The 24,917-nt window shown below is 53.8% G+C and overlaps 1 protein-coding gene across 2 annotated transcripts; it reads right to left on the bottom strand.

Moving 5' to 3' along the window:
* Positions 1-155: 155 nt before the first annotated feature.
* On the bottom strand, positions 156-24,296 carry ASIC1 (acid sensing ion channel subunit 1). Of its 2 annotated transcripts, XM_007073001.3 has the most exons (11): positions 23,935-24,296; positions 23,114-23,309; positions 5,978-6,128; positions 5,235-5,362; positions 4,802-4,952; positions 4,365-4,421; positions 3,741-3,894; positions 3,210-3,301; positions 2,631-2,710; positions 2,438-2,542; positions 156-2,277 (listed from the first exon to the last, which is right to left on the bottom strand). In XM_007073001.3, the coding sequence occupies exons 1-11, from the start codon at positions 24,294-24,296 to the stop codon at positions 2,173-2,175; spliced, it is 1,581 nt and encodes a 526-aa protein (XP_007073063.1). In that variant the 3' UTR covers positions 156-2,172. The 2 variants fall into 2 exon arrangements, with proteins under 2 accessions (XP_007073063.1, XP_007073062.2); XM_007073000.3 differs by lacking the exons at positions 23,114-23,309; positions 23,935-24,296 and adding an exon at positions 9,062-9,715.
* Between the last annotated feature and the right edge of the window lie 621 nt (positions 24,297-24,917).

Genomic DNA, 24,917 nt, shown 5'->3' with positions numbered 1-24,917 from the left:
TGTCCCATCCCAGGAGAACCAGAGTCTCCTTGCTCAAGCCTCCTTACTTCTCCCCAGTTGTTTGGCCCTAAGCTAAGCTCAGTTTTAGGCACTTCGTGGAAAGGCCCAAATACTCTTCAAATAAGAGAAAAACGACAACTGAAGAGATGGTTGAAACCCAGTTTATTAGACCAGAGGCATGCGTCACCCGTAGCCCTGCCTGCTGTTCTCCATCCGGTGCACACCCCTTGGCCTTGTTCCTGCTTCCCTCTGGAGAGGTCTGATCTCCAAGGAACTTCTAAGAACCAAGAGCTCCCCCAACATCCCATAGCCTCACTCTCTAGCTCCAGGCAGTGCACAGGTGACCTGCCACAGGTCCTGTTCTGGGGTTGGAGACCAAGAGACAGTTGGGCGGAGAAGGCCTGGGAAGGGGTAGGGCTCTGGCCTAGGGGGAGTGCCTGGGGGAGGGGGCATGGCAGGCCCTCTACTTCACTCATTTCTCATTAAGATAGGAAGGGAGAGACAGAAGAGCAGAGCTTTCAACTTCCCCTCTAAACCTGTATTTTTCCCCACCATTACCAAACCATACCTCACCAGAAAATAAAAGTGGTGGGCTTAGGTATCAGGTGAGGAAAGGAGGCTGGGCACCCAGAAGGAAGGAAAGGTCACTGACTAAGGACCTGAACTTCTGTCTCTCCAGCTACAAGACCGTAGCTCCCCTTCTCTCTGACACCCTTGGCTTGGTGTGCAGAGCAGATCTCCACTCCCTGGCAGGGTCTCTTTCCGCAGCTATCCCTTCCCTGGGGAGGCCACAGTCAGCCAGGCAAAGGGCTTTGTGATTGTGAAACAGGGGAGGGAATGTTAAGGCTACGGGAAGGGCATAGGGTGCCCGGGTTGGGGGCAGAGGGTGAGGCCAGAAAGAGGCAGAGCTTGTGATTCACAGCTTCCTTTATGTCGCCACCGAGACAGTGCGAAGGTTACAATGCGCGTGTCGTCTCCTTGTGCTTCTCAGAGGGATGTGTGTACACAGTACAGACACCAGGGGAGAGAGTCCAACTCTTTATACAGGCGAAGGCATTCAGAGACCAGGGAGGGAGTAGAAACACAGAAAGGGGGACTTGGAGCGGGAGGATGGTTCTTAGAGACAAGAGGGGAGGGGGTAGAAACAGACAGAGTTAGGGGAAAGTATATACAGAGATATAGCAATATAGAGTCTGTATCATATAGAAATAGAAAATGCAGATGAGGTTGTTGAGAGAAGCAAATGAAGTTGGGGGAGAGGACTTGGGAGAGTTCCATAAGAAAATTTATGGATGTGGCCCTCCGCAGGGGCCCCTGGGAGAGGGACCAGTGAGGTTAGGCACCAGTGTCCCTCTCCCTGAGCTGGAAGCCAACCAGCTGGATCTTTCATGGGACAGTAGAGGAGTGCTACCTCTTGGGATTTCTCTCCAGCAGTTCTGGGGTGGGGGTGAACTTGTAGGTATCAGGATGTGGCCTACAGCACCAGGGCCACATCTTCTCCCCGTCATCCACTTCTTTGGGGTATTCCCATCCCCAACTCCCTAGATAGAGACTTCACATGTAAGGGGGTGGGAATGGGGACTAGGGTCTTAGTTCTTGCCTGGAAATTTGCGGTTGGGGGGACACTGGGCTGAGAGGGTCTCTTAAGGCTGGGGAAGCCTCCCCCCCCCCCGCAACTAGCCCTCCCCTTCAAGGTACATTCTCTGATTCGGGGCCAAATTCCAGACCCCAAGGATCCCCTCCACCCCCCACTGGGAGGGGCTTTGGTGACTGGTGGCAGCAGAATGTAGGTGGACAGTCAGATGACAGACAGCCAGACAGACATAATTCAGGCTGGGAGCTGGGGGAGGCAGCATGGAGCAGAAAGGGGCAGCCTGAGGTCACCTGCCCCATTCTCTCTTTTTAGTTTTTAGTTTTTTAGTTTTTTTAAAGTTTTTTTTTTTTAGATTAGTTTCAGTAAAAATAAAAAGAACGGGATAGAGGCAGGGAGAGGGCTCTATGGTCAAGACTCCTTCCTCACCACAGACAAGAGGAAAGGACTGCCCAGGAGTGGGGGACTACCTTGGGAGGGGGGAGTGAGTCCCCAGGGCAGATGCGGAGGGGCGCAACTGAGGGCCCCCTTATTCTCCTAGCCCTCCCCACCTAGGCCTTTGGTACGGTGGCCTGCGGGGCTCAGCAGGTAAAGTCCTCAAAAGTGCCTCGGGCCGGATGGTGAGGTAGGATGTTGGCAGCATACGTCATCCCAGCAGGATGGCCCCGGAGGCTCTCACACGGGTTCTAGGGGAACGGCACAGGACAGGGACTGGTTATCAGAAGGGTGACAGGTGGCGCTGGGGCTCGGGGGAGGCAAAGGAGAAGAGGTGGCAAGGGGGTGGTCCTGGGGCTGGGGGGGAGGGAAGGGGCAGGGCCAGAGGGCACCCCTCTCTTGCTCCCTCACATGTCTTTTGACGTCATCCAGGCTAAGGGCCACACCCTTGTCCGCGCTGCTCCTTTTGGCCTCCTTCTGGCACTTTCCTCTTCTGCACAGCTTGTGCTTAATGACCTGAGACAGAGGTGGGGTGGTGAGTGGTTTGGCAGGCAGGAACCCTGCAGCGCCTGTGGCCCCACCCCGACGGCCCACCCACAATTACCTCATAGGCGTAGTCAAAGAGCTCCAGTACTGTGAGAATGCTGGCCCCAATGAACAGGCCCATCTGGCCTCCAATGTCACCTGCAGGGGAGGGGGCACAGGGAGGTTAGTGGCGTCAGGACACCTTGGAAGCAGCAGAGCTTACTGGGACAGGGACAGTTAAGTCGTATTTGCAAAAAGATCCACAGCCTTTGCACAGAAGGAGCACAAAGCGATTCTGGTGGGGTTTATTTTCTTCTCCGTGCTTTTCTGCATTTTTTTTTAAACTTTTCTAAAGTGAACAGGTGTCATTCAGAAAATATAAAATACCCCAACATTCATTTTCCGGGTAAATTTTCAAAGGCTTATGAAAGAGTCCCCGCTTCATGCCCACAGGCCTGTCTCTACCACTTTGCCCTAAGAGAAGGTTCAGCCCCCTCCTCCCACTATATACCGAGACAACAGAGTTTGGGGAAAGGACCCGGGGGGATGGCAGGCGAGGAAGGAACTTGCGGGACAGAGGTAGGCAGCCTGCTTTGGGTAGTAGGGTGTCACGCCATGCCCATGGCATGGGAAGGGGACAGTGCCATGAGCAGCTCACCCAGGAGCCCTGCAATTTCATAGGCCTTCTTCTGCTCAATAGTCTCATAGTTGAGGACTTCAAAGAAAATGTCCAGCACCAGGATGTTCTCCCTGCAAAGGGGTTGGGGGAGGAGACCTAGGTTCAAGTCACATCTCTGTCCCTTACTAGCTAGGTGACCTTAGCAAGTTATCCTCTTTGAATCTGTCTCCATGTCCATAAAATGAGATGTCGATGGGGGTGCCTGCCTTTTAGGATTGTTGTAAGGATTAAGTGTGATGGCACCTATGAAAAGACACTCCGCACACTGGCAAGTGTGGAGTGACCCCAGCTGTAGCAGTGCGGATGAAGATAGAGAATGAAGCAAGGAGGAAAGAGAGGTGCTTCCTTTGCTTGCTCCAGCTAGATCTGCCCTCCATGCCCACCCCAGACTCCTTGGTTGCCTTCTCCTTGTTATCTCAACCTCCTCCTGTCTGCTGGCCCCTCAAAGCCCCGTTATACCCTTTACAGTCCCAGCCCAAGGGCCCTGCCCTGCACAGTTAGAGCCCTTACCCTATGTACTGCTCAGACTTGTTGAACTTCTTGGCCAGGTACTTGGCTGACGCTTTGCTGGGGATCTTGACCATGGACAGCTCCTTGCCGTAGCGGGTTAGGTTGCAGGGCATTTCACACACACAGTATTCCTGGTCCTTCTCCACCAGGAAGTCTGTGCCCGACCAGGTGAGAGGCACCAGTTGAGTGGGGCTCTTCGGCCAGCACCTTCCCAACATGAACATCCTGGCCCTGTCCAAAGGAAGCCTGGATCCCCTTCTCTTTACCTGACCTGTCCTTTGCCTCAGCCCTGTGCCTGCCCTGTGCCCACCCTGTGCTGATCCTCACCCAGCCTCCCCATGGATATTTCATAATCCTGTATCTCATTGCTTCAGGGCCCTTGGGGGTCAACCAGCTGAGGTGTTGATGAGAGAGGGTGAGGGCCCCTCCCGGGTGAGCCCGGTTCATTTTTCACAGGGGCCTCTAGAGATGCCATTCCTAGCCTTGCTGAGGTCAGACACAGGAGAGAGAGTTCAAGTGAAGCCTGATCCAGGAGTTATCTGAAGCTTCTGGGAACTTGGTCTGAAACCCCCATGCACGTGGCTCCTTCCTTCCCCCAGACTACCCCAGGACAGGGGTGCTCACCCAGAGCAGGATCCGCACACTCCTTGTACTGTTCTGGAGTGCAGTATGGGGCATCCCCTAACAGAGGAGAAAAGACAGTGGTGCAGGATGGAGATTAAAGGGGTCTTCTGATGATGGTGGTATTAAGGGCCTAGAAACTGGAAACTAGGAGAGGGTGGGAGGGCAGGACTAGCCAGGCCCCAGTCTGTCCTGAAGGTGACCCACCCCACAGTCCACACCCCTCTTGGATGCTTTCCACACTTTCTGACGGGTACAGTCAGGAATTGAGGTCAGAGGGACAAGAGCCATAGGCATATGGACGGGGCTAGAACTGTGGTGGGGAGAAGCCAGTTAATCTTGCTTCCGTGTTGGCAGGTGGTTGATATGCATGGGGAGCTGGTGAGAGGCAATGCAGGCTGAGGGGCCCCAAGACTGTGTCTGGAGCTTTGGGGCCTGACCTGGCATGTGCACCATGCGACAGTTACAGTTCTCCACCAGGTAGCGTGTCTCACAGTCGATGCGGCAGGCAGTTATGCTGTAGGAGTCGAAGAAATCCGAGTCCATGGTAACAGCTTTGCAGGTGCCCCAGGGCGGGGGCAGGTAGATGAGCTGCTGGGAGAGCCGGGGAGCTGGGGGGTGTGGGGACTTCTCCCCGAGTCACCTTGATGGACTTGTCTGACAAGATGCAGAACTCAGGAGTCCTGCCCCCTCTCCCTCTGCAGACTCTGAGGGTCTCAGAGTTTACAGAGCATTCCTGTTCATTCATGCTTCTCACTAGTCAGACTGAAACCCAGACCCTAGCTCACCCGTCCCTCCTGTATTGATTGCCCACCACTCCATCTCGACCCCTCAACACCCCACCCTGGGACCAGCCTCCCGTGGTCCTCTCACCCGCTGCTCCTGGCAGGACACAAAGGTCTGGAACCCTGGGGCCACACCAAAGCCCAGCTGGTCGATGAAGGGAGGTTCATCCTGACTGTGGATCTGCACTTTGATGCCCGCTTCGAAGGACGTCTCATCTATGGGAATGAGGGGGGTGTGTATCGGGAAGGCTTCTGACTCCCTAACCTCCTTCAGAGCTGGGGTCATGCCACCTCTCCTAGGAATAAGCACAGTGCACACTGGGACGGGGAGAGGGGTTAGTCTATGGGGCCCATCCCCAGGATCCTTTTGGGTTTGCTAACTGCATGCTGCCCTGATGAACCCTGCAACCTACATACTTTTCTTATCTGACTTCAGCTATGCATCTCGGCGTTTCATATTCTTTCCCAGACACTATCTATTTCTCCCTCTCCTTTTCTCTCTTCTCCTCATGTCTCTCAGCCCCAAGGCCCCCTGGGACCAGACTAACGGCAGACGGCCCAAGAAGAGAGGGAGTTATTTATAGAGCGAGTGGCGGCCACTGATGGAAAGGGATGGCTGGTTACCTTGGAGAGTAACTGAGCCAGGAAGGGGGAGCCAGAGAACTGTGAGGGTGGCAATCAGGTAGAGTCGGAGATGGAGATGGCAAGATGCTAGGAAGAAGGGAGGAGAGCCCAAGTCCTGCCTCGGGTCCCACAGTGGAGCTCAGGAGTCCCCTGGTGGAGGCTGATGACTAGGGCCATGGGAAGGGGTCTCAGAGAGAAGTGACATACCAGTCTCTCCCCATACGGGCAGGTACTCGTCCTGCTGGATGTCCAGCATGATCTCCAGCCCATTGCCAGTCCCACCCTTCATGGTCTTCAGCCGTGGACGCCCATCTCGGCCCGAGTTGAATGTGTAGCACTTTCCATACCGTGTGAAGACCTGGTGAAGGCAGAGTGAAGAACCTGAGAGTCCTGGCAGCGCCTCCTACCTACCAAGGGCTGTCCCCAGACCCCTCGGCTGCTCAGGAATGATTCCTTCTATGTAGCCCATTCTCCATTTGTCCTCCTCCTCACTCATTCGCTGCCCTTCTTTGCCCTGCTCTGTGCCCCGGAAAGCTGATCCTGATGGAGTGTGCTGTCCGTGCCCCTTTGTCACTTGGACAGGCTCTGGGTTCGGGATGGCCACTGGGAGCTATCACTAAGGGATCAGAGGGCAGAAGGAGACAGAGATCCGGGTGTTCATCCTTCCCCACCCTTCTCCCCTCTGAAAATGTTCTGGCAGTGGTTTAGACCCTGAACTACAGACCCTGCCAGAAGGGCTCCCCGCATAGCACTGCTGCCTCCCTGTACCCCTTTAGCTTGTATGTGACAACTTCCCACTATCACTAGGTGCCTCAGGCCCCTTCAGGCAGAGTTTCCTTAATTCTGCCCACAGCTCTGTAAATAGACCCTTTGTTCAAGTCTTTTCAATTAGACTATCCGAGTGGCAGTCTTTTTCCTGCTGGGACCCTGACATATATACACCTCCATCACCAGGATCCTGTCACTGCCATACTCCTGGTCCCTCCTTGAGACCCCCTCCTCAGGCCCAAGATCCTGGGGCCTTCTGAGATATGATTTCTCTTCTCCCGGATTTTGCCCCAGGCATCTGAAATCTTGCTCTCCCCGAGATCCTTCCCCCAAACCAAGCGAAGCTTTTTAGTTTTCTCTAGCAAGTAGCCCCTTATGTCCATCGTTGTCCCATCATCACCAGAACCTGAAAGCGGACCTAGTTGCCATCCCAAGGACCATGCTCACCCAAGCACCAGCATCTCCTCTCCCAGGATTTGGTACTGAGCATTCAGGGCATGGTATGCTTGGCAATGTTTGTGCAGAACTATGAGGGCCTCAGAGGAGATCTGAGCCCTGGGGGCAGTCTCTCCAGCCCATCCCTCAGAGCAGCCCTTGTCACAGTTCTGACTACACAGCCACAGAGAGAAGAGTGAACCAATTCCTTATGGCCCTCTCCCTGCTGCTTGCCTGAATGTTTCCAGGTTCCCACAAATGGGGTGAGTATGCTTTGACTACTGCTTGATGGTGACAGAGTCCACAAAGCAAGTCAGAAGGTCAGTACAGACACAGCCCAGGGAAAGAGAAAGACAGTGTTAGGCCAGACCAGAGCAGTGGGGGTATGTGGAGGTTCTTAAGAAATAGAATCCCTGGGGGCGCCTGGGTGGCGCAGTCGGTTGAGCGTCCGACTTCAGCCAGGTCACGATCTCACGGTCCGTGAGTTCGAGCCCCGCGTCAGGCTCTGGGCTGATGGCTCGGAGCCTGGAGCCTGTTTCCGATTCTGTGTCTCCCTCTCTCTCTGCCCCTCCCCCGTTCATGCTCTGTCTCTCTCTGTCCCAAAAATAAATAAAAAACGTTGAAAAAAAAATTAAAAAAAAAAAAAAAAAAAAAAAAGAAATAGAATCCCTGTCCCCTTCCCCCTTCCTGGAACAGCCTCCTCCCCCATTCAGAAAAGAAAACATGTGCTCTCCTCTATTCTGTGGGTAAGGCCCAGAGATGAAGTAGAGACAGAACTCCAACAACTCCCAATCCCCCAGCCCCACAAGGAAGTTTTGTGGCACTCAGTCACAGGTTCCAGACGCACACCCACGCCTACCCTCCATCTGGAAGGTGAGGGACCCCAGGTGGCCCAGAGCACCAGCCCTGCCTGGGCTGAGGGCTGTGAGGTTGACCAGTGGGCTGCTGCTGCCACCTGGTGGTTCTATGTGAGAAGTGTTCTACCCTCAGGTCCAGAGGCGGCTAAGTTGACCCCTTTGTTATCATCCCACGTTCCTGTATTTCCCGGCCCGCCTGAGATCCAGTGGCCAAAACCTCGAGGTCCCTGTCTGCGGTTGGTCCACAACACACTGATGACAGCCACCTGCTCCTGCGCTATGGATGAGGTGGGGGACGGAGGGACAGATGTGGGGGAAGGGAAGGCCAGGCATCTGGCACCTGGAGGGGGCAGGAGAGGAGTCAGGCCAGACAGAACTGGAAGCTGAACTGGGGAGGGGAGGGGGTGCCACTTGGTGCCTCAGCAAGGACCCTAAACTCCAGAGTGGGAGGGCAAGCAGGAGGCTGACTCCCACTGAAGGCTTCCCTGGGCAAGAGGATCCCTAGGCACTCAGAGCTGGAGGGGAAGGAGAGGATTTAGAGGAGGTCTGTTGTTCTCCCTCAGATACACAGATAGACACACACACACACACACACACACACACACATACACACACACACTGTAGGAGGAACACTGAAAGACCACATGAGGATGCACTGACATCCCTGCTGTGGTCATTACTGAGAAGGGGTGTGGTGGGGTGGAGTTGGGGGCTGTCCCCACCCCTCCACCTCCCTTCCACGCTCTTCTTCTGTGCCTCCAGAGACCAGGTTATACCTGCCCCAGCTCCAGTCCAGGGGTGACAGTCAAAATTGTTAAGGCCAGGAATAGGTACCCACCATCAGACCAGAGGTTGACCCCAAAGACAGACTAAGGTCCTAGGCCCTGCTCGATCGCAGGGAGGTCTGGGAAAGGGCTGGAGATGCTGGAGAATATTCAGGGAGACACCAGGGGCCTCAGGGCAGCAGCTAATTACCAACTAGCACAGATGAATTTCAAGATTCTAACAGGAAGAGCAGGACGGCACAGACCCGAAAATAGCAGCCCGGTTCCAGACCCTGGGGCTCCCGGGGCAAGCTCTGGCCAGGTCTCTCTGAGACAGGTCCTAAAGTGTGGGTGGCCCAGGTGAGGCAGGGGAGGTGGTCACCAGCCCCAGCCCCAGGAGGCGACAGTCAAGGTGTGCCATGTCAGACACGCTTAGGGTGCTACACCCGGCCCGGGCCCCCACTCACCACCGAGAAGTTGTGGGGGCCACAGGGCCCCCCGCAGTAGGAACAATAGAGCAGCATGTCCTCCAGCCGGTGGCAAGAGCGATTGTAGAAGCGGTGCAGGTTAAAGGGCTCCCCAGAGAAGGCCTCAGGCCCCGGTGGGGCCAGAGGCACCCCAGGGTCGTCACTTTCATCCAGCCCCAGCATGGGGGCCAGGTAGAGCAAGTCGGGGTAGCTGAGCTGGGACAGCCGCACAGCATTAGTGTTGCAGAGGGTGACCGCCGGGAAGGCCAGTTCCGTGGTGGCCACCTCGTCTAGCAGAGTCACGTGTGGGTAGCTGAGGTAATAGGCAACGCGGTCCCCTACCTGGCACAAGAAGGCACCCAGTGCCAGAACAAAGGCCACTGCCCACAGGACCTGCCTCGGCCCTGGACCCCCCTCCACGAAGATGTGGCTGGTGCCATGCAGGGTGCAGCTGTTGGCAAAGGCCACCAAATCCATGGGCGAATCCCCCTCTCTAGCCTTCTTCCTCACTGCCTCCTTTTCCTTCTCTTCCTCCTCTTCTGATTCTGACTTGTCCTGCTGCCGCCGCTGGTGCGGACCCCAAACATCTCCCAAGGGCCCTGGGGCTTCCTCTCCAGAGGAAAATGACACAGAGCAGAAGATCTGGATGGGCATCTTCTCCAGGGGCTTCCTGGCACTGGGGATTGGCAGGTGAAGGGAGAGACAGATGTGATCTCAGGCAGGGTCCAGCAGAGCCAGCCTCCCAGACCTTCTGCCAGGTCTCCTCCGCCCCGCCAGCCAGCTGTCCTTCTCTGCCAGGGCCTTCGTGGCAGTGTGGCTGAGATGGGGCTGAGACTGGGCGGGGCATGGGGAGGAGGACCTGCCTGCTCCGCCACAGGGCAGGCCTCTGGGCTGATGAATAATGGATGGCAGTGGGAAAGGGAGGCTGATGGAGGGGAGGGAGCCCCTTTCCTGTCACCAGCTCCAGCAGGACAGAGGGGGTGGAAGACAGTGGAAACCCTAGACAAGCCTAGGGGCTCCAGGTGAGATGGGACCTAGCAGATTCCTTTGCTTCCACAGCCCAGAGCCACAGTCCCTGCCCCTCCCCCATGACATTCAAGCTCCCTATCATCATCCCATCGGTTCCTCAGCATCTCCCTTGGTCTTCCTGTCCCAATTCTGGGTCCTCGCCCCCATTCTCACCTGGTGCAGCCATTTCCCTGAGATATCAGAGCCTCTGCACTCTCGGCTCTCTCAGACCTCTAATTCCTCCATGACTCCCCCTGATCCATAATCCCCCCAATTATTTCACTGACCATATACCCCCATCATCTCCCAATACACACATGAGACCCCAGTTCCCTTTCAGTCACTGCCCTGACCCCAATTTACCCTGTTACTTCCTGAACCCTTAATTCCCCTGTAATCATTGCCTTGACCTCCAATTTCCCTCCCGCCAGTCCCTGACCCCATTTATCCTCCCCTGCCTCCCCTGATTCTGGCTCAGCTTCAAGTCCTCACCCTCCCCTGTGCTGAGCAACACTTAGGTCACTTTCCCCTCCTCCACCTTTCCCTTCTGTGGCTTGGGGGGCAGCCCAGGTTCCATTAGCAGAGGTCTCTCACTGACCACAGACTCATTTATGGCCAGTTCCCGGCACCAGTGGGGGGGAGGACCCTGTCTCTTGCAGCTGAAAAGCTTCCTGGCAGACCACCACTCCCCCTCCCAGCTTGCCCACCCCTCAACGTCCAGGAGAGGAGTTCGAGGAATTCTGTCTGGTAGGTGGAAGAAATTGAGATCAGAGAATACTGCTAGGTCAGGTGGAGAGTGTCAGGAACCAACTCGGGGTGTTCCCCAACCCTCAGCCTCATACATACACCTGGCTGCCCAGTCTCTGAGACTTGCCCCCAGTTTACCATTCTCTGCCCCCAGGCCCCTGGCCCCTCTGTGCGCTCTGATTACTCAGGGCCAATGATTGAGGAACTTGAGCCACAAGCCAAGTCTCTAGGGCCTAGAAGGTGACCTGAGGGGAGGAGTGGAAGGGAGGGAGAGAGGGGAAGCCTGTTAACCCTTCCTTTGCAGGACCAGAGGTAAGCAGTGGAGGTCAGATGAGTCTACTGGGCCTTGCCCTTCCTTAACCATCACACAGCCTCAGACCTCCTTCCCCCTCCTTTTCTCCCCTCCCTCCCTGCTCCCACACCTCTTCCCTTCTCTGTTTCCAGGCAGAGACCCTGGAGTGTGTTGGGGATTGGAGGCAGGGTGCCAGATGCCAGCAGAACTGACTAATATAGGACCTTTGGCCTCAGCTTTGCTGCCAGGGACACAGAGGCCCCAGAAGAAGAGTGGTGTTTGAGCTCTGGCCCATCTCCATCTTTCACCATTGCCCTCAGACTGGCCTCCACCTCTTTTGCCTAAACAATGGCTTTCCAACTGCTCTCCCCAATCCCCTGCCTCCCAGTAGTTTCTCCCCACCTTATATAATTCTGACCATTCTCCTGCATAGAGACCTTCACGCCCCAGTGCCTCTTGGTGAAATCACCTCCATCGCAAGAGGAGCTATGAGGCCTTTGCAATTTACCTTCCAGCCTCCCTTCCCCAACCTTCCACAGCAGTCTAGTGCCTAGCCACCATGCCCTTCTCCCGTTCTGCATACACACAAGGCTCATCCACAGCTCCATGCCTTCCCTGGACTCCATCTGGAGAATTTCTACTCATTTATCAAGACCTTACTCACATGTTACTTCCTCCGAGAAGGCTTCCCTGATTGCACAGGACAAAGTTAGTACCCATTCAGGACACAGAATGAGGGGTCCAAATCTGCTCAAGCCCCTTCAGGCATGAGCAGTGACCAACAGGTTCTTGAAGACAGAGACCGTGAAAATGAAAGAGCAAGACCCAGGGACCATGTTAAGAAACTAGAACCAAGAAGACCAGGAACACCCAGGGCAACCAGACAGGTCACTCAAGAGATGAGAAGAAAGATTACCGCCCCCCAACCCCCTTCGGCTGTGGTCCTCAGGCTTCTTCTGTGTGAATTCATGGGTTCCTTTTCTGTTTCTGGTCCCGTGTGCCTTTTCTCCACCTGGGCACCCCCCTCCCAGACCTCAGCTTCTAGAAGGCTTTGCATGTCCTCAGGATGTGTGTTTCACAGGTAAGTTCTAGGCCTGGGGTGAGGGTGGGGAAGCCACAGCTGCCCATGCGTTCCACACCCACTAGAGGGCATTGTTCCCCTCCTTCAGACTTCTGGCCGGAGAGGTAGGTTAGACTTCCAGAGGGAAGACACCAAGACAGGGGACAGACACTTCCACCACGAGGCTTCACTAGAGAGAAGGGCACGCGCACACACAGCAGCTTCAGAGGACGGCAAATCCAGCATGGCAGGACACTTCTTCCCCCACACCAACACAAAGACCCACACTGCACACCTACACATCACTACACACAGCTGCCTTGTGGGGCAACAAAGACACACACACACACACACACACACACACACACACACACACACACACCAACCACATTTCTTCCCTCCTCCATCCTCTAACATTCTCTGCTACCACATCTTGTTCCAGTAGACAAATCCAAAATTTTCACAGTAATAGGAGGTAAGGAAAGTATCAAGCAGCACACACAGACCGCCCCCCCCCCCCAAGCACACACAGAGGCCCCAGGAGAAGTGGCCAAGCAGAACGCAGGTAGGACAGCACTCGATTCTGAACCCTCTGTCCAAGGATGCAACCCTTCCCTGTGTCATTCCCTACCCAGCACCGCTCTTAAGCTGTGTGTGGCGACTCAGTGGTTTCTGACTTTCTCCACATGTCTTTCTAAACTCCCTCGCCCTCAACATCTGTACAATGTTTCATGCTCTTCAATTAATATCTCATGGGATCCTTATACAACCAAGTGAATTAAGCAGGTTTGAGTAACTTCACACCCCCCCCCCGACAAATGAGGAAACTGAGGCACAATGATCTGTTCAAGTTTCATGGAGAGCAAGTAATGGGCATGAGACTAGGATTAGATCATCCCCCTCCAAATCCCTTCCTCCTTCTTCATTCTTTCATTTATTCATCAAATATTTACTGAGTATCTGCATACTGAGGACACGTGAAGAATACATAGGGGCACCTGGGTGGCTCAGTCGGTTAAGCATCTGAGTCTTGGTTTCAGTTCAGGTCATGAGCTCACAGTTCGTGAGATTGAGCCCCACATCAGGCTCCATGCTGACAGGGCAGAGCCTCCTTGGAATTCTCTCTCTCCCTCTCTCTCTGCCCCTCCCCCATTCCCTCTCTTTCTCTCAAAATAAATAAACTTAAAAAAAAAAAAGAATATATAAAGGACCAGGATCTTGCCCTTGTGGAACTTACTGTCTGATGGGGGAGACAGACACCATTTTCTAAAAATTGCAAAACTAAATGTTTAATTGCAAACTATAAGTGCTATGAAAAAAATAATATGCTCTATGGGAGTGAATGACAGGGAGATCTGACCCAGCCTTGGGAATCAAAGCAGGTTTCTCTGAGGAAGCGATGGTTTAATTGCAATCTAAAGAATAAGGAGGCATAATTAGGTAAAGGTCTGCATGGGGGTAGGGGGGGAGGCAGGGGGAAAGAGTATTCTAGAGAGCAGAGTCATGCAAAGGCCCTGAAGACCACGGAAGGAGAGAGCTGAGCAGAGGAGGAGGTAGTTGGAGAGCCAGGGCAGGGTAAGAACAGGCTGGAGGAACATGCAGGACCCAGACCTCTCAGGGCCTTGAAGGCCACAGCAAAGATTCTGGTCCAAGGACAATGGGAGGCACACCGTGGGAGAATTTCAAGTGATCAGAACAGTGTTTTGAAGAAAGGACTCTGGAGTGGCCAGAGGGGTTGCTGGAAGACCTGTTAGGAAACGATTGCAGGGTCTAGGTGAGACGGTGAGTAGTGGGCTGACGGTGAGTAGAGGATAGGGATATTTGGGAAGCAACAATGGCAGGTCCGGTTAAGGGCGGTGAGGGAGATGGGAGTGTCAGGGATGATTTCTAGTCTGCATAAGTGGCTGTATGGTGGGGTGGCTCGCTAGGCCAGAACACAAGGCAAGGACTAGTTTGGGAGATAAGATGATGAATTTGGCTTTGCACATGCTGGGTTTTTGGAGCCTTGGGGACATCCAAGTAGAGATGTGAAGTGGGAGATTGGTCACTGGTGCTGAGGCTGAGAGGAGAGAGCTAGACTGAGGCATACATCTGGCACTCGCTGGTATATAGATGCTGACTGAAGTCATGCGTGAAGATGAGATGGCCCAAGAATAGAATAGAAAGTGAAAGAAAGAAAGAAAGAAAGAAAGAAAGAAAGAGCAAACAAGCCTGATTTGTCAATATCCACTGAAGCTAAACAGAATCCCAACCTGTGACTTAACCACAGCTCCTAGTTATATACCCAAGAAATGAGTATCTATGACAAGCAGAAAACATAAACAAGAATGTTCATGGTAGCTTTATTTATAATAGCCAAAAAACTAATAACAACCCAAATGTCTAGCAAGAGTAGAATGGATAAACACATCTTGGTATATTTATATAATGAGATACAACACAGCATTGACAAAGAGCTAACTACCACCACACCAAACAAGATAATGTCACAGACAAAATCGAAAGCAAAAGAAGACAAGCACAAAAGTGTGTATGGAGGATACATATACTCTAGGAACTTCAAGAACAGGTGGAACTTACCTGTCCCGACAGAAGTCAGAATAATGGTTACCTCTTATGGGACAGTACTGACTAGGAAAGGGCCTAAAGGAACTTTCTAAGGTGCTAGAAATGTTTTACACTTTTATGCCAATGTAAGTACATACTGATGTAATACGTAAAATATAACATTGTGAGATACACCAATGCAGGGGCACCTGGCTAGCGTGGGTAGGGCATGTGACTTTTGATCTCAAGGTCATGGGTTTGGGCCCCACATTGGGTGTAGAGATTACTTAAAGATAAAATCTTATATGTAAAAAAAAGATACACCAATGTAAAAATGTACTAATGAAAAATTCATCAAGTTGCACCATTAAATTGTGCCCTCATGATTTATAAAAAGAGAAAAGCTTGGGATTGAGACTTGAGTAGTGCTGACATTGAACAGCCAAGTTAAAGAGAATGAACTGGCAATGAGACAGAGAAGGAGGAACTAGACAAAGGAGGAAAATCGAGAGTGTGTGGGTGTCAGGACAGAACGGTTTTAAGAAGAGGAGGTGGTCAACCATTTTTTAATGTTATTGAGAGAGTAAGGATAAAGAATGTTTGCAGGATCTGGCCACATGGAGGTCCCTGGTGGCCGCAGCTAGAACCATTTTGGTGGAGTGCTGGGGGCAGGCAGATGGCAGCCTGAAGCAGATTGAAGAGGGAGTTTGAGATGAGGAAATGGAGACAGTGGAATATATACATCACTTTTCAGAATTTTTTTCTGTGAAAGGAAGCAGAGAGATAGTGTGCGAGCTGGAGCTGGAGGGAGCTGTGGAGTCGAGAGACCTTTGGTTTTGGTTTTTATCTTAACCCCAACCCTGATACATAGCAAGTGCTCAATAAATGACAGCTGTCGTTTTAGCTGTGTATTTCTAGATGGGAGAATCATAAGCATGTTTCAGTGTCAGTAGGTAGGTTCCACTGGAGAGGCAGAGACCGAGTGTAGAAGGAGAGGCAAAATCTTTAGGGTAAAATTCCTATATAGGTAGGAGATCAGATGGAAAGAATAGGTTGAGATTTTCAGCCTAGATAAGAGGAATGCTCCCCTCTGGGGATCGCTGCCCAAAGGAAGGGCGAGTTCTTGGCTGAGGCTTCTATCTTCTGAGGCTTGTATCTTCTCTGTGGAGCAGGAGGCAAGGTCATCTGCTGAGGGTGAGTGGGGGGGCTAGGAAGGGCGGCTGTTTGAGATGAGTGGAGAAGTCTACAGTAATCATTGGGAAGAGCGAGGTGACCAGGAAAATACAATGGGGTTGCCAGGTGGCACAGCAGGCCCATTTCAGGATATTGATCATGGGCACAAGGTGATTTCAAGCTGGCCTATTGTGTGACTTCCTCCGGTAGAGCTTGGTTGCCCTAGAGCCACCCTGAGGAAAGCCAGTGGTGGGTCTATCTACTAAGGTCGGGATTTGGCCAGGTGGTGCAATGAAAAGGCAGAGGAATCAAGAGACTTGGTGTGGCCAACCTGAGTCTGGGGTTCCTTCTCCTTTGTACCCTTTTCCTTCCTGCCTCCTGCTTCTTTAGAGAACACGGCAAGCTGGGAAGCCAGACACACTCCTCCCCCCACCACCCTGCTCCACACATCTGCTCCTACAGTCACACACAAAGAACCTGGATCTAGAAGATCTGAAGTCAAGGTCCCACTCTGGCATTCACTGGCTATGTGACCTCAGACAAGTCACCTAACATCCCTGAGCCTCAGTTTCCTCATCTTTCAAGTGAAGATATTAATATCTTCCTGCCTCCCAGAATTGAGGACCATGAGCTAAAGCAAAGGGAGTTTGTATATTGCAAAGCTCGACTGGAAGAGATGATTAATTTTGCTGCTATGTGCTCTGCATGCAACCAGAGGTTTGCCTGCACACAAGCTCCCTCCCACAACCACACTGAGCGGCGTGTGCCCCCATGCACATCCACACACGTCCACCTCACCTAATCTACATCCCCATTCTCTCATCCTCAGACCCCACCATGGAGGTGCACATGTGTGCTTGCCCACTTGGGGCCCACATGCAGCGAATGTGTCATAAGGAAGGCTGAGTTGACTGCTATTCATGGTCAAGGCCACTGCAGCCGTCTCACCCCTAGGAATGTCCCAAGCCTGGCCCGATGATGTGACATACTGATTAGAGACACACAGCACTAAGCTACACAGCCCCACTTCCCAGGGCCCCCGGGACTGCAGCCACATCAAGGAGGTGCAGATGAGAAGGGTGAGAAAGGGTTTTCTTTCCAAGAACTCATAGTAGCTCAGAAAAATCACAATTTGTCCTCCCTTTCCCTGGGGGGTGGCCTTAGAAAACCTGGGATGCCAGAGTCTCTGTCCTTAGAGTTTCTTAAGGGAACTTCCCCTCAAGGTGAATACACTGCCTTTTTGTGCTCATTTTAACATTTTCCACAAGGAAGGGGCACCTGGATGGCTCAGGTGGTTGAGCATCTGACTTCAGCTCAGGTCATAATCTCACGGTTTGTGAGTCTGAGCCCCACATCAGGCTCATTGCTGTCAGCACAGAGCCTGCTTTGGATCCTCTGTCTCCCCCTCTCCCTGCCCCTCCCCTGCTCACACACACACTCTCTCTCAAAAATAAATAGAAACATATATATAATTTTTTTTTTCCCACAAGATGTCTGATCCATGTGTCCAGAAAAGTCAGTACCATACATCCATTCCACACATGGGCCAGCATGGGCTTAGCTAGAGAGTCCCAGAGGCTGAGGGAGGGGCTGCCCCCAGGCAAAGAAGAATTTAGCAAACTCCTTAGAGCCCCCTTTCCTCACAGGAAATTGGGCCTAGAAGCTAAGAAGTGAAGCCAGATGAAACTATGCCTAAAATAGAACCCAGGGGTCCCCATGCCCAGCCTCGCCCTCTGCCAGAACTAGGCATCACTTCTCATTCTTGCTGTCTGCTTCCCAGTTTGGCCTCCCAGAATCCTCACACAAGAGTCCTGACTGGGAGGTTCTCAGCCGGAGGGTAGAAGTTCCTGGAGCAGCCACCTCAGACCTACATGAGGGCAGGCTGGTGCCTCGGGTGCCTGGCTGGAGGCAGACAATGACCCCTGCTGGAGAGCAGTGAGCTGTGCATCTGCTGGGGGAGGATGGCAGCGGGTGGGGGGTGGGGGTGGAGAGTCACCACACATTCTATGAAAGTGGAGTTTCTCGGGTGCCTGAGTGGCTCAATCAGTTAAGCATCTGACTTCAGCTCAGGTCATGATCTCACAGTTCGTGGGTTGGAGCCCCGCGTGAGGCTCTGTGCTGACAGACCAGATGGAGCCTGCTTGGGATTCTCTCCCTCTCTCTGTCTCTGCCCCTCCCCTGCTCTCTCTCTCTGCCCCTCCCCTGCTCTCTCTCTCTCTCTCTCTCTCTCTCTCTCTCAAGAATAAATAAATAAACATTAAAAAAAAAAAAAACTCTAGAGTTTCTGAATAGCTGAGCTGGCCTGGGGAGATTGGAAGGACTCCACCCAGATGTCGAGGGTCCTCTGGTACCAGTCACATTACTCCCTGTTCCCTGAGGCTTCCTTTGTTACTGCCGCCACTCTCTAGGCTCTGAGCCTCTCTGGGTACCACACTTAACTCCAAGCTCCCTGAGGGCAGGGACTGGGTCTCTGGGACCCAGCATGGGGCCTGGCCCTTAGAAGGGGCTCTGTCACAGTAATGAACCAAAGTTGAAGCATGCTCAGAAGCAACCTCCACCCGCAGCAGAAACGGGACCTCCCTGCAGGCCTCCCTCTGCTTCCCAGATGGATGCATACCAGGTGCAGCAGTGACCATACCTTTGAGTTTTCCGCAGGCTGGGGCAGGAGAAAGGCCCGCGGCTTGGAGGTGCTCCCTCCACCCCTGCACTTCCGACTCTGCCCCCAGAGGCACTTAGTTACTTACATCAATTCCCTATTACTTTAGCCAGCAGCCGAGAGATCAATTAACTTAGAGTAGCCTCTTAGCTGGGAGAGGGGTGGAGTCAAGAATGGCAGGGGAGGAAGAAAGGACCGGGAGAGGCGGTGAGAAAGGAAACTACGTTATCCAAAGGATGTTTGTGAAAGAGAGACAGAAAGAGAGGGAGAAACCCTAACCACGGTCCCCGGGATTCTTGCACCCGGCTCTAACTCCCGTCTCCTCCCTCCAACCTCAGGCACTTCTGAGGGAGGGAGGGAGAGAAGGATAAGGCTGGAAGGAACGCCCTCCTCCAAAGTTAACTTCCCCGCTCCAGCCTCTCCGGTCCCTCTGCAATCTGTGCATGCTCCCTGTTAACCGCCCCCCCCCCCAACAAAGACCACTGGGCCTTTGCCCCCGGGCAGGGTTGCTCAGGACCCTGCTCTCTATGTAGCAGTCTGGGCAGCTTTTCCCCTCAGCAGCCTCCATTCCCTGCTAGCTGGAGGGAACAGACTCAGTGAGGTCTGAGCTGGTCTGAGCTGCTATGCGGTGGGAGGGGGATGAGGCAAGCCAGGGCGTGTGGGTGTGAGGGGTGTCAGTGAAGGGGCAGAGCCAAGTCGGGGATAAGGATGCTCCCATGCTAGCCCTGGCTCTCTCTGGGACCTGCACCCCGGCTCAGCTTGCTATAAGATGGCTGCTCCCTCCCCTCTCCAGGTCCCAGGATCACCTACCTACACCCACTTCTTATATCTGCTTCTTACCCCTCTAGGTGATCCAGAAGAGTCCTGTCCCCTTCCAGAATCTTAGGGGGATTTCTGTGCCTCTGGGTCCTGGCGGGGGGGGGGGGACTCCTGTAGGCACCTCAATCCCTTATCCCCCAATTCCACCCCAACCTGAGAGAGAATACTATCTCCACTGCATACCCACCCCAAGGATTTCCATTTTCTGCCCTCCCCTTCCTTCTCTTCCAGGGTCCAGAAATGAATTCCCCACTCTCTCTCCCCAGGCAAAGGCTCTGGGTCTCAGCTGGAGGAGGGGGGTGGCATAGGGCTGACTGGGCAGCCATCTGCCAGCCCCCTCCCCTGGTGCTGTTCAGCATTCCAGCCACACAGGCGCTCCCACTGCCAGGGACAGATAAGGTGCAGCTGGAGGCTGGCACCAGCTGCGACTGTGCTCACTCCCTCCGGCCCCCACCCAGACACTGGCAGACAGCTGCGCCCCTGGTCCCCCTCCACGGAACCCCTGCCCTGCCGTGGCCTGGCTGGCCTCTGCTGGCCTCGAGCTGGGGTGGGAGAGAGCAGAGCCTCAGACCCTGTTGCCCTGGCAACGAAGCACCCCTCCTCAAAGGAAAAGAAGTGGACAGGGAAGACAGGGTCCTTGAGAGTGGGTCTCTGGTTGCTCTTATGGTAGCTCAGGAGAGAGCCGCTAATGTCTACCCTCTGCCCTCTGCCTCTTCAGTCCCAAAGAGTTTCCACATCAGTTTCTCCCAGATTTAGCCCAGGTTCCCCAAATGTATTCCTACTCTCCAAAGCCGTCTCAGCTACGACTGGGGGATGGACCCAGTCAAACACTCTGTGACCACCAGTCCATCCCCAACGGTTGAGCTGGATTCAGAAGCACGTCTGGGGGAAACACTTGTCACTGCAGACCCCTGCTAGAGAAGCTGGGGTCTTTGAGGGACCAGAATATGCCCTTCCTATGCCCCCTGAACTGTCCCCCATGAGCAAGGTTCTCACTGTTGGATCAGCTTTGCCCTTGGAAACCAGGAGAGGAATTCACATGTACCTCTGCACGCTATATTTTGCAAAAACTGTGAGCCAGGGCTTGGATTCCTAGTTAGAACCTCTGTTTCAAGGCAGCAGAAGATGCCAGGACAGTCTCTCCGGAGCTCTGACCCAATAGGCAAATGCTTTCTGTCAGTGCCCTGTCTGTCCAGGGGCTAAGTACATACCTCTTGGCCTAGCAGAGAATGGCAAGGATGGAGAGGCAGATGTTAACTATTAGACCAAAGAAGAAGAGAGAGAAGGTGGAGCATCAGGCAAGGAGTGTCTGTGCCCCTTAGTACCAGGGAGCTGGAGGAGAGGGCCTGAGCCCTTCCTTTCCACTGGGGAGATGTCGGACATGGATTCACAACCAAACTCCCATGTGTGTAGTAACATCCCTATCGGCGGAAGTGGTATAGTTCCTGACATGGAAAGAGGCGGGCAGGGAGATCTATGAGAGAGGGTCGAAGGAGGGGGTGAGAGGTTTGGGTGCGGCCAGATTCAGGGTCAGGTCTTTGACATGAGCTCAGAAACATCCAAAACCTAGTCTTCCCTGGCGACCCAGAACCAAGAGGTGCCAGTGCTGGGTCTGCAGGTTACTAGTTCTTGTGTCTCCCCTTACGCCAACCCCAAGCAAGAGGAAGAACTCAGATTGTTCCAGAGCTTTGTGAACCAGTCATATGTCCATCTGTCTACTTAGAATTGTTCCCTCAGATAACATGGACCGATCACATTTCAGTATCTCCAATTTCACGAACCGAACGTGTCTCGGCATCACCACTTGGAATCTTTCTGGGCATGAGGGACAAATGGAGCCTCAACTGAACCCTTTCTATGGACTAATTAAACCCCCGCTTTACACCTTCTCGGGTTGAGCCAAGTAGTCTGCCCACCATCCAGAATTACAAGCCATTCAAGCTAATGGGTTTTCTCTTTCTTGCTGGTCCCTTCTGCCTGTACACTGGGTATGTTACAGAGGAGGAAGGCTCTGTCTTACTTCTACCTTCGCCCACTTCTACCACTCATGGGTATACAGTTGGTGAGCCCGGGAACCCTTTGGTCTCAGGCTCTGGAGAATCCAGGACTTTCCTGTTTCGAGGAAGGAAAGAGGGAAGTGGTTAACACGCCATTCTAGGCCCCCCATCAGCTTGGCTCGGCAAGGAGTGTAGTCTTGAAATCTTTGTCCGGCAGGATTGACAAAGGCACATGAAGCTGGTCGGCAGAGCAGGGCGTAAGGAAATTGGGAATCCTTGTGTAACCTCAGCAGGAGAAAACAAGCATGGCCACAGCTCCAACATTTCTACACAAGCAAATGCAGTTCATGCTCCCATAATGCTGGGAGGAAGCAGGCAAGGAGGGGAGGAAACGGGCAGGGAGAAAAGGGAATATCTGAGAGCGGAGAATTGGGGGCAGGCATGGATAGCAAGGGGGTCCTAGGGGAGGCTGGGTTTTCAAAGAGCAATGATCAGGATTGGAAATGGATACAATGACTCCAGGGCCAACAATATTAACAAACAGCACACTTCACTGGAACTTAATGAGACATGAGTTCTAATCCTGAAGCTGTCACTAACCAACTACGCGAACTCAGGCAACTCATTCTACCTCTCTGTGCCTCAGTTTGTGCATTTGTAAAATAGAGATAATGTGGCTGTTTATCCAGGGGATTGAAGGACAGCCTACAAAGCATTCTGAAGGGTTATAAGCATTGTTCTCTCATCTGGTGTTATTTTTCACACATGGCTCCAGGTCCTCTGGGCCCTTTCCAGCCTGTCTGGTTGTAACTGCTCAGGAATCTATAGGACTTGCCCAGGATCACCTGGCACATGAGATGCAAGTCAGTTCCCCTAACCCTCCTTGGGATGCTGGCTTTGAGGCAGCCCCATCTGTGGGGAATGGTGTGTGTGTGTGTCTGCGGGGGCATCTCCATTTTAAGGAGCAAAGGGATGAAAAAAAAAAGCAAAGGGAACTTCCAGTTCAGCCATGACTGTGTACCCCAAATAATCTCTCCTTCCTCAGACCCTGGCTCTGTGGGTCTTGCTGGCAAAGGGGGAACCCAATTGGACAGTATGTGCATGTGTGTGCGTGTGTGTGTGTGCATGTGCGTGCGTGTGTGTGTGTGTGTGTGTGTGGACAGGGGTGGCACAGAGAGAATTACCTGTCTGGCTGTTTAAGAGAAAGCTTCCCTTACTTCCCAGTTTTCTCAGTGCTTCCCAAACTTAAGTCCAAATCACCTGCTAAAATGCAAATTCTGATTCAGTTGGTCAGGGGAAGTGGAGTAGCTAAGTCCTGCAGTTCTTTCAAGCTCCCAGGTGATAGTCCTCAGACTTCATTTCAAATAATAAGGCTTACCCACCACCATGTCCAGCTCTGACACCTGCAGCCCACACAGTAAGCTGTGAGGTCAAAGCCATGCCAGGTCGTGTGTGTGTGTGTGTGTGTGTGTGTGTGTGTGTGTGTGTGTGTATGAGTGCATGTGTCAGCCTGATGTGTGTTATGCACTGTGGGCCCTCTTTCCTGCTATCGTGGACACAAGGTGATGCTCAGGCCCTCACACAGAGCACACGTTCCCCTGTGCTGAACTAAGTCCCGTTCGGACAGAAGCAAACCCCAGGGACCCACAGCTTCCTCTCCCAGAGTAGCAAGCTTGAAGAGAGGCCCTCGGCTCCTAACCTCCTCCTCTGGGGGCAGGGCTGACTCATGCCCCACACCAGGGGACTCACTCACCACCTTGAAGTCTTCAGCGCTGCAGACCTCCCCCCGGAAGTGGCAGGAGAGCAGCATGTCTCGAATGTCGTGCCCTGCACGGTCATAGAATTCCCGCATGTTGAAGGGCTTGGGCTTGAAGCTGCGGAAGTTGGCCTTGTCCTGCAGTATCTCCAGCTGCTTTTCATCTGCCATCTGTGTGTCCGGTATCTCATACCTGGAGCCCAGGGGTGAGCAGCGCATGGATCAGCATGACCTTCCATTCATCCCTCCACTGGGCCTCCAGTGTCCCATACCCAACCTCGGTGGGGGGGGGGGGGCGGGGAGGGAGGAGGGTAGCAATCAGCCCTGGGAAGCAGGCCTGGGCATAGGCACAAGGAGAGCTGGGTGTGTCCAGAGGACCTGAACCCCGGGGTCTGAGAAGACAGTAGGATCTGCCGTGGCCGCATGGGTAAGGGAGAGGTGGGCAGAGACATCAAGGCAGGAACTATCTTTATACTACAGTCCCTACCCTTTAAAGATAGAGGAGAAGATCAAGACGCAGCGGCAGGAGGGTGGCAGAGGTCATTCCAGAGAAGGTGCTAATGTCTCATAGCTCAGGCTGCGTAGGGGCAGAGCTGTTTGGGACTATGCTGGGATCAGAGGTTGGGCTCTCTCAACTGCGTGCTCAGCAGCACCCCAATTCCTTTGCTGTGAGTGGCAGGCTTGGGGGGCCTAGAGGACAGGGTTGTCCGGGCTTTACAGCAGGTTTGGAGAGGCGAGCCCCCTGATAGGGGTATCCGGGAGCTGGGATGCATGCAACTCCAAGGAACCCGGCTAGCGGATGGGTGGGAGCCGCCCACCTGTTGTTGAGCAGGGCCAGCAGCTCCCCAGCGTGGTACAGGTCATTCTTGGAGACTTGGCTGAAGCGGAACTCGTTGAGATTGCACAGCGTGACGGCGGGGAAGGTGAGCTGGGAGGCAGCCACCTCATCGAGCTTGGTGACGTGGTGGTAGTGGAAGTAGTACTGCACTCGCTCGGTGCACACACACAGCAGCACAGCCAGCGAGCCCAGGAAGCACAGGGCCCAGAGCGCCCGCTTCAGAGACAGCCGTTCGTAGGAGAAGATGTGGGCCAGGCCGTGCAGCGTGGAGCTGCTGGCGAAGGCCTGGATGCTCACCGGCTGGACGCCACCCACCTCTTCCTCCTCGGCCTTCAGTTCCATCCTGGCCGAGGGGGCCCTGGGGAAGGGGGGTGGGGAGACTGTTATTGTCCTGAGATGAGAGTACACCTGGGGGGCCCTGCACGTGTGCCCATTCGGAATCCCCGTCACCAGAGGTCACTGCCCCTGGGGCAGGAGACTTCCCTCTGTGTGTGAGCCCAGAGGTGGCCGGCCAAGGGACACACTCGTAGAAGAGGGTTCCTCCAAATGCGGGGGCACAGGGGTCAGCTCAGGCCAAGAGAATGCCCTCCCAGGAAAGCTTCCCAGGCCAGGGGAGACCCCAGATATAGTCATTGGAGGGCGAGAGGGAAGTCCCAATATTTCCACAGGCAGGCACAGGAGTTCCCTCCAGATGTGGGGTCACTCTGGGACAGGAATGTCCACCCCATCCTAGAGACGAAAACTCCCCCAGATGGACAGAACCCAGGGTCAGGAGCTCCTGGCCAAGGGTGTCCCCAGGACTGAGCTTTCTTCTGGCTGAGCTAAACCTGGGCTAACCACCCCCCCGCCCCGCGAGGTGGGGAGGGGCCCAGCCCGAGTCCTCACCTGCGGGCGTCTCCAGTTCTCCTAACCGCGCAGGCTATGTGTGTGTCTATTTGGGGTGGGGGGTGGAGGGCAGCCGGA

The sequence above is a fragment of the Panthera tigris genome, chromosome B4 (assembly GCF_018350195.1).
Source record: "Panthera tigris isolate Pti1 chromosome B4, P.tigris_Pti1_mat1.1, whole genome shotgun sequence".
In the NCBI taxonomy this organism is placed as follows: domain Eukaryota; kingdom Metazoa; phylum Chordata; class Mammalia; order Carnivora; family Felidae; genus Panthera; species Panthera tigris.
This window is presented reverse-complemented; position numbering and strand designations above follow the sequence as displayed.

Coding starts and splice junctions, on each gene's coding strand:
- ASIC1 (XM_007073000.3), bottom strand. CDS start 9,715: ATGCCCATCCAGATCTTCTGCTCTGTGTCATTTTCCTCTGGAGAGGAA. Junction 5,363..5,977: donor GCCCGTATGGGGAGAGACTG/GTATGTCACTTC, acceptor TCATTCCCATAG/ATGAGACGTCCTTCGAAGCG. Junction 2,278..2,437: donor TGGATGACGTCAAAAGACAT/GTGAGGGAGCAA, acceptor CCGTTCCCCTAG/AACCCGTGTGAGAGCCTCCG.